The 6,564-nt window shown below is 40.0% G+C and overlaps 1 protein-coding gene across 3 annotated transcripts; it reads right to left on the bottom strand.

The window, feature by feature from the left end:
- Nucleotides 1–2,447: 2,447 nt before the first annotated feature.
- On the bottom strand, nucleotides 2,448–5,639 carry LOC138044108 (sideroflexin-5-like). Of its 3 annotated transcripts, none has more exons than XM_068890758.1 (5): nucleotides 5,455–5,639; nucleotides 4,959–5,074; nucleotides 4,604–4,689; nucleotides 3,629–3,746; nucleotides 2,448–3,211 (listed from the first exon to the last, which is right to left on the bottom strand). In XM_068890758.1, the coding sequence occupies exons 2-5, from the start codon at nucleotides 5,043–5,045 to the stop codon at nucleotides 3,134–3,136; spliced, it is 369 nt and encodes a 122-aa protein (XP_068746859.1). In that variant the 5' UTR covers nucleotides 5,046–5,074; nucleotides 5,455–5,639; the 3' UTR covers nucleotides 2,448–3,133. The 3 variants fall into 3 exon arrangements, with proteins under 3 accessions (XP_068746859.1, XP_068746860.1, XP_068746858.1); XM_068890759.1 differs by lacking the exon at nucleotides 5,455–5,639 and adding an exon at nucleotides 5,147–5,392; XM_068890757.1 differs by lacking the exon at nucleotides 5,455–5,639 and having other exon boundaries at nucleotides 4,959–5,392.
- Between the last annotated feature and the right edge of the window lie 925 nt (nucleotides 5,640–6,564).

Below are 6,564 nucleotides of genomic sequence, written 5' to 3'. Positions count from 1 at the left end.
AAAGCCAAGGTAAAGTTGAGTCCATATCAGTTTTACGTCTGTTACGTTTCTGTATACTATCAAACCGAGTGGACTCTTGATACCCACGGTTCGATATCCAAGTTATGTGACGGTCTCCCAATAGAGAAACGTACAGTACAGAACCTGCCGCCGGTGCAGCCATATGCAAATTGTCCGTGGATTTTTCATGATTTCACCATTCTTTTTGTATGCCAACAGATTTGTAGCACCAAACACCTCTTAGAAATACTTCTGAGATGTGTAAAGAGGTCGAGGCGGCCTCGTAAAAATGGACTTACCTGATTTTCCTACGCCGTCCAGTCCAGTGATCACAGCTCGCACATTGATGATTTTGCTTTGTTGTCCTTGGTCGTAAGCACAGGATCGTTTTCGTCGCATGATATCTTGAGTTTATGGTAAATGAATCACACTGACAAACGATGATGAAAAACCTTACAAAATGCGCATTTATTTCGATTAAGGTATCAAAACAAACGGTGCCGTGGAAATTAAGGGTGCGGTCGATTGACCCTATTCCGGAATAGAAATACGTGTAGTGATGATTTAAAACGGTATGTCTGGCGTTTTGAAGCAACAAGGATAACAAAGATATGTATAAAATAGCATTTTAGCCGGTGTTTGGTAATTTTCATCTGAATCTTCGTAAAAACGAAGGATTTTTAACTTCTATTCCATTTATTCCTATTCCGGAATATGGTCAATCGAACGCAGCCTAATTTTTGGATTGTGGTTTTTAGCTTCAAATTTTTAGGCTTTTTTTTATCTAAAACTCAGAAATAACTGCAATCAAAATGATGATTCATATTTAACCAATAAATTAGGTTGTTTTAGTACTTACAGGCTTCAGTTTTAAGCAGCGACTTTACTTGGAGGTGATGTTTGTCTTGGGAGGCATCTATGAACTGCCGCACGATGCACTTGATGCGCGAGATATTGCCATAGGAGAAAAAGCCCTCGCTTAAATGATTGATACATTGTTGATTGACAGCCGAGTGAATTAGGGTGGGACCCGTGACTTAGCGGGCTTCAAAATAAAAATGGAAACTGACTCGGTACGTTAAGTGTTGCCAAACTGGAAAACCATTGGCTTTCATTTCCAAGTGTCCAAGCGTCCAGAATTTAATTCCATTCGCGCTTGTTGGATATATGAGACTGCTTACAGCCAACTTGGTGCTACGCGCCTCGTTGGCTGTTTATCATTTCCTATCCATCGAGCGCTCATGGAATTTTAACATTAAGTAGTCAAACTGCCTACAACTCCAACGAACTGTGAATTGTTCAAGAGGTAATCGGCACATGTACTTGAATTTATAGGTCTTCTTAATGAGATTACAGCACCTTTTTTGCTCTGGTTCTAGTATTTTTCAGTAGCAGTCTCCAGCTCCACAGTCTACCGAAGAAATTGTTCAATGCTTCGCACCAAGAGATTCTCTTGTTTGCACTTTAATTTTAACTTGATATTTTCAGTCCTTACTTTCTCCACTATGTCTTAAGCATTGTTCAGCTGCTCAGTCAACCTCTCCTTCTCGTTTTTCATCCTTTACTCTTGGAAGCTTGCTTGGTCTTTTTTCAATACGAGGTCTTCTTAATCATCGTGGTAGTTGCTATAGTAACACTGTGCGTTATCGTTTCTCAAACGATAATACACAACAATACGGTCGTTTCTTTTTGTGGAAGATTTTCTCTCTCTTTTTTTTAATTCTTGGGAGGTAAGTGTTCTTGGCTAAACAACCTTTCCTTTTGATCTCCCAAAGGTTTTACCTTCTGAGCCTTTCCTTTTCTCTTCAGTTCAGATTTTGCCTATGCAAAATTTTTCCATTACAAGCAGTTGGAAATCTAGAGCATGGATTTCAAGGAAATCAATAACCACGTTTTTCATTTCTTGATTATCCACAGCTCCAATGTTGTACACAAATATGGCCAAAAAGGTCGATCCGACAACAAAAAACTGTCTTTTAAAGCACACGAGATTCCTCTCTTTCTTAATAAATGGAATGTTCTGATAGATTTACCTAAGCTTTCTGCATTTAAAACATTACGTTTCACAAAGGAACGGAAATCGTTGCATCAAGATTTATTTTGCGCAAAGAAGGGTATAGAAATTTGTGTCTTGTTAAGATATTCCCACATTGAAGGCTTTTCGCTCATAAAAATGAAGATTACCTAACCATATTTGTGACCCCAACTGTCTTCACATGATTTTGACAGACTTGCATGTTGCTGTTATAAGCCCGCAAACATTGGAGCGTGTATACTAAATCGAAATCCCTTCGCTTTTACCGAACAACTCTCTTCAAGTCGTAGACTTGAAGGAAAACCCATTCTGCAATCATTTCTTTTCAATACAAGCATGCAATACCCACATCCAGTCTTCGGACTGGATATTTTTGTATTTAGTGACAAAGGAATTTGTAGACTTGAAAACATATTGAAAAACATAAGGCGCCTCATTTATTTATTCCGATCCTAAAATACAATTGTGTGCAGTGATTGTTTACATTCAATTCAATTCAATTTCAATAGGTGCCAAGAATAAAGGTGAAGTCCTTGGATGACACGATAAGGTTAAAACTTCTTTCTCGACATGGTGTAAGATTAGCTCTAGAACGACGCACCATGTTGTATAACAGATGCACCGAAGAAACTTTTAAAAGCCCCCCGCCCACAACGGCCAATTGCTTTTCGATAAACCGATAAAAAGGAATTGACTTATAATTGAAATTTGAGGTTCATGACATTTTGAACACTCGAACTATCAAAATCACATGTGCTTTCTGTTTTTGTAAATTCCTGGACACCACTCGAGTTCGCTCCTTTTGCCGTATTCTACGTTTCTTTTTGGTTCAAACTTGCCTGCGTGGTTACTGGCTTTTACTTCTCCATTTACAAGGTTGGGTGTGTTTACCGGTGCTTACTTTCCTGTTTCCCGAAACGTAGTTGAGGTGTGCTTTTTTTTGCGGTGATGGTCTTGTCTCATCGCGGTTAGCTCCACGCCGGAATATTCTCTGGTGCCATTATCTGGAAATCTTGCTGATTAAAAGCAGTTTTCTTCCTTATACTTCTTGCTGAAGGTTTGCATTTCAAGTGGTAAATGGTTTGTGTGCACTAACATTTAAAGTCCTTTGTTGTAGTATAGCGTGGTTTCTTTGGTATTCACCTGAATTTCTGGCTCTAGAACTGATGGTGAAATCTGGAATCCAGACGCGAAAAAGAAAAAAAAAACACAACGATGATGTGTTGATGTAAGGAAATTCTAGGCAATCACAAACGACACAACTAATCGAATAAACCAATCAGAACTCGTGATGAAGATTTGCAGCAGGCGGGTAAACAAGGAAAAACGATATTAGCCGAGGTACCGAGGAAATGGCGGGAATTTTTTTGAGTAATCATTGATCGCAGCAAACCAGTTTCCACACGATAAGCAAAACCGCTTTAACTGTACATAAGCAGATTTCCCAGGAAATAAAATTGTTAATGAGCTTTTTGATGTGTCAATGGATTATGAAGGGATGATTTTGATAGGGATAGCAAAGTAATGAATAAATATCGAAATATTCAACTCAAGTTTTATAAAATGCTGCCCATGAAAAGGGCTAACGCTAACCTGGGTTGTTTGTGGAAAGAGAGCTATAGCAAGGGGAAGACCAAAGCCAAAAGCAGCTACACAGACCAGCACTTGAACAGGAAAGTAAAGTTTTGGACGAGACATTAAGAACTTAGTCCTATAATTAAACAAAAAAAAAAAACATTAGCCAGCCACTCAACAATCTGGAACAAGAAGGCAACTGCTACAAGAAGGACATCTGAATAGCCCATTTCCGAGTTGCTGCATGCTTCAGTTTTAAAGCGAGTCCTGGTGCACAACCATTCAAATGGAAATGAGATGCCTATCAAACTCATTTCCTTTACAATAGTTGAGCACCAAGACTCACTTCGAAACCGAGACAAACAGCAACTCGGAAATGGCCTATTAAACTCTTTCCGTGTTTAAAATGTGTCCTAACTGGTAGCCTGCAGAGGTTGCGTTTTTTGGCAGGCGGACGCTTGTTCAAGGCCTAAAGTTCGTAATGGGTCGCCATTTTGAAAGCACACAGCACTTAAACCTTTCATACTGTCCTCCTCTCACTGAGTGCAATTTTCGTGACTGGCCTCAGGCCTCTGTTAGTCTTGCTATATCCAAGATGTCGGCCATTAGTTCTTACCAAAACAAAAATACCAAGGCTTTCCAGGCCACCTAACTGGACACGAATTTAACTAGTATGGAGCACCATTGAAGCTACGCGAAGCTGCGCCCGTAACCATGACATTATTTCATATTTCCCAGGCATATGAAAACGTTACATCCGTGCTGGTGTCCACGCGTGAAAAATCAGTTCCAGCCGAAAAGACTAAGCTCCCCTGCTATAGCCGTTGCAAACTATTAAGGCCGATCAGAGTTGGAAGCGAATGCGTGGAGTCGGTATTGAGACATTTGCTTCTGAGTGGTCTTTCGTCAGTGAAATTTTCAGCCAGTTTGCTTTCAATTGATCCCGTACTACTCAATTGCAATTCAAACGCCAAATGTTCATGAAAGTCTCACCTTTCTAAAACTTGCATAGCAAATGGCGGAATAACCAAAACTGGCAACGGGAGCAACACCCGTGTTAGGGTTGTTTCAGACACGGCCTGAAAATGAAAATGGAAAGGAGGACAGTTAGCGATAAACGTAAAGGGAAATGAAGCTTTGTACTGGAAGCGCTTAAAAATTTACGTCTTACAAGTTTCACGTACGAAGTAGGTGAAAGAAAATGGTCGTAATCGAGGGGAAACAAAACTGACTCACTGTTTTCCTTGGGGCGAATCACCAAATCTTAATTGGGGAATGCAACGAGATTGGGCACTAACTGAAAATACAAGAAAAACGAGATGCAGAAAGTAGCAAGGTATCAGCTTACCTTCCGAGCAGCTATTTTCGATGTTCCAACAACATGTCCGTCCTTGTCCTTGACCTCAATTCCTGTGAAGAGCTCATGATTTCTCATGAGGACAACATTACAAATGTTAGCAGTAGCTAAAAAAGAGAAAAAGATTAGCTATTAGCGATGTTGTCGTTGCTGTTGTTGGTGCTCGTTATTTTGCTTACCCCCTTAAGTCCTCAACAAAGCCTAAACTTCGTTATCTGATTTCACGTTGTTGTTTTGCACGTACGGGACGGTAAAGAAATCTGCTCCTAAAACATGCCGTTTTGTAGCGTTTTGTTATCCGTTCCTTATCCGGGGTCGCGGAGTACGTTTTGATTGAAAGTGGGAGAGTTATGTTTTGGTAGGTATGAATCACGGAAGTGTGATGGGAGGAGGGGGGCTATAGCATCCCCAACCCCACTCACTCCACGGCCTTGCTAATGTCACGGTGACAACAACCCCTGCAAATCCAATTCGTGATTTTTCTCACCTGTAGCAGGATAAGCAACCAATCGTTGTAGTAAGGCTTTCAAAGATGGATTCGAAATTCTAGCGCGTTTTACGAGAGTCGTGAGGCCAAGCTATGTACAAACAAAAGCATGACGTAAGAAAACAAATGCCTTGATATTTCCCACAGGAAATTCACAACGAAGGCTGATGATACTTCATTTCATTGTTACTACTGCTCTTCCTAAAAAGTGTGTCAATATTTATTTACTTTTGCATCAATATTTGTTTTGCATAAAGCAGGCTAACAAAATCTGTTCCTTGCTTAGTTCGCATTTGTGAGGGTTAAAACAGAATTTTCGGTCGTATGTTTCTGATAGCAAGTCGTATATTTTGAGGTCTCCCATCTAGATACTAACTCCGCCGGCCGCCGGGCAGGGTTTAACTTCAGTGAAGATGTTTTTCTTCGAAACCTAAGAGTACACGCTTGAACTTGTGGTGAAAAAGAAGTTGTAAGATCAACATGTCAGCCTCGAAGCCAATGTTTCTTGATTCCCCTTTATTTGCTTCAGTCTTTCTGGGTTTAGTATTTTGCTAGGAACCACATATCTTCTCAGGGGGCTATTTACCTAAGACATCTACCATGGCACTTTAATGATATACGGTACTAAAACAATATCGTCTACAATAGGGAGTTTTAAGCAAATCACTACGGATGGTGCTACTACGGCTGCCGTGACTGAAAAGGTCTGGGGAGACTACGTCTCGGTGGTCTGCTAAATTTTAAGTTTAGCAAAGCAAAATACAAGGAAACATGGGCTAAAGGTGTTTAAAATCTCTTTTATTTAGTTTCTTACCTTCAAATGGCTTCGCTGAAAAGACGATGGCCGTTGTTCGCCATGCTAGGACGAACAGATTATTTCTGAGCAAAAGCAAATGCTATACACCTTGTACAATAACAACAATTTGATGGATGAAATATACAATTTCAGAGACGAATATCTCAAAGAATATCGAGTGAAAAAGACACATGTATCTATACTCAAAGAAGCAAAATAGCATCGTATAGTATCCAGATATAAAACATCCTCACTAAATCCTCAAAGCAAACTTAACCGAAGAAAAACAACCGCGTGCTGAACTCACTTCGCCA

The sequence above is a fragment of the Montipora capricornis genome, chromosome 3 (genome assembly GCF_036669925.1).
Source record: "Montipora capricornis isolate CH-2021 chromosome 3, ASM3666992v2, whole genome shotgun sequence".
Lineage (NCBI taxonomy): Eukaryota > Metazoa > Cnidaria > Anthozoa > Scleractinia > Acroporidae > Montipora > Montipora capricornis.
Note: the sequence above shows the minus strand (reverse complement) of the source record. Positions and strands in the feature narration are given on the sequence as shown.

Excerpts from the sequence above, each read along its gene's own strand:
- LOC138044108 (XM_068890758.1), bottom strand. The coding sequence starts at position 5,045 with ATGAGAAATCATGAGCTCTTCACAGGAATTGAGGTCAAGGACAAGGAC. Across the intron at positions 3,747-4,603 it reads GCTATGCAAGTTTTAGAAAG|GACTAAGTTCTTAATGTCTC; the intron begins GTGAGACTTTCA and ends GTTTAATTATAG. Across the intron at positions 3,212-3,628 it reads TCTTTCCACAAACAACCCAG|ATTTCACCATCAGTTCTAGA; the intron begins GTTAGCGTTAGC and ends TCTGGATTCCAG.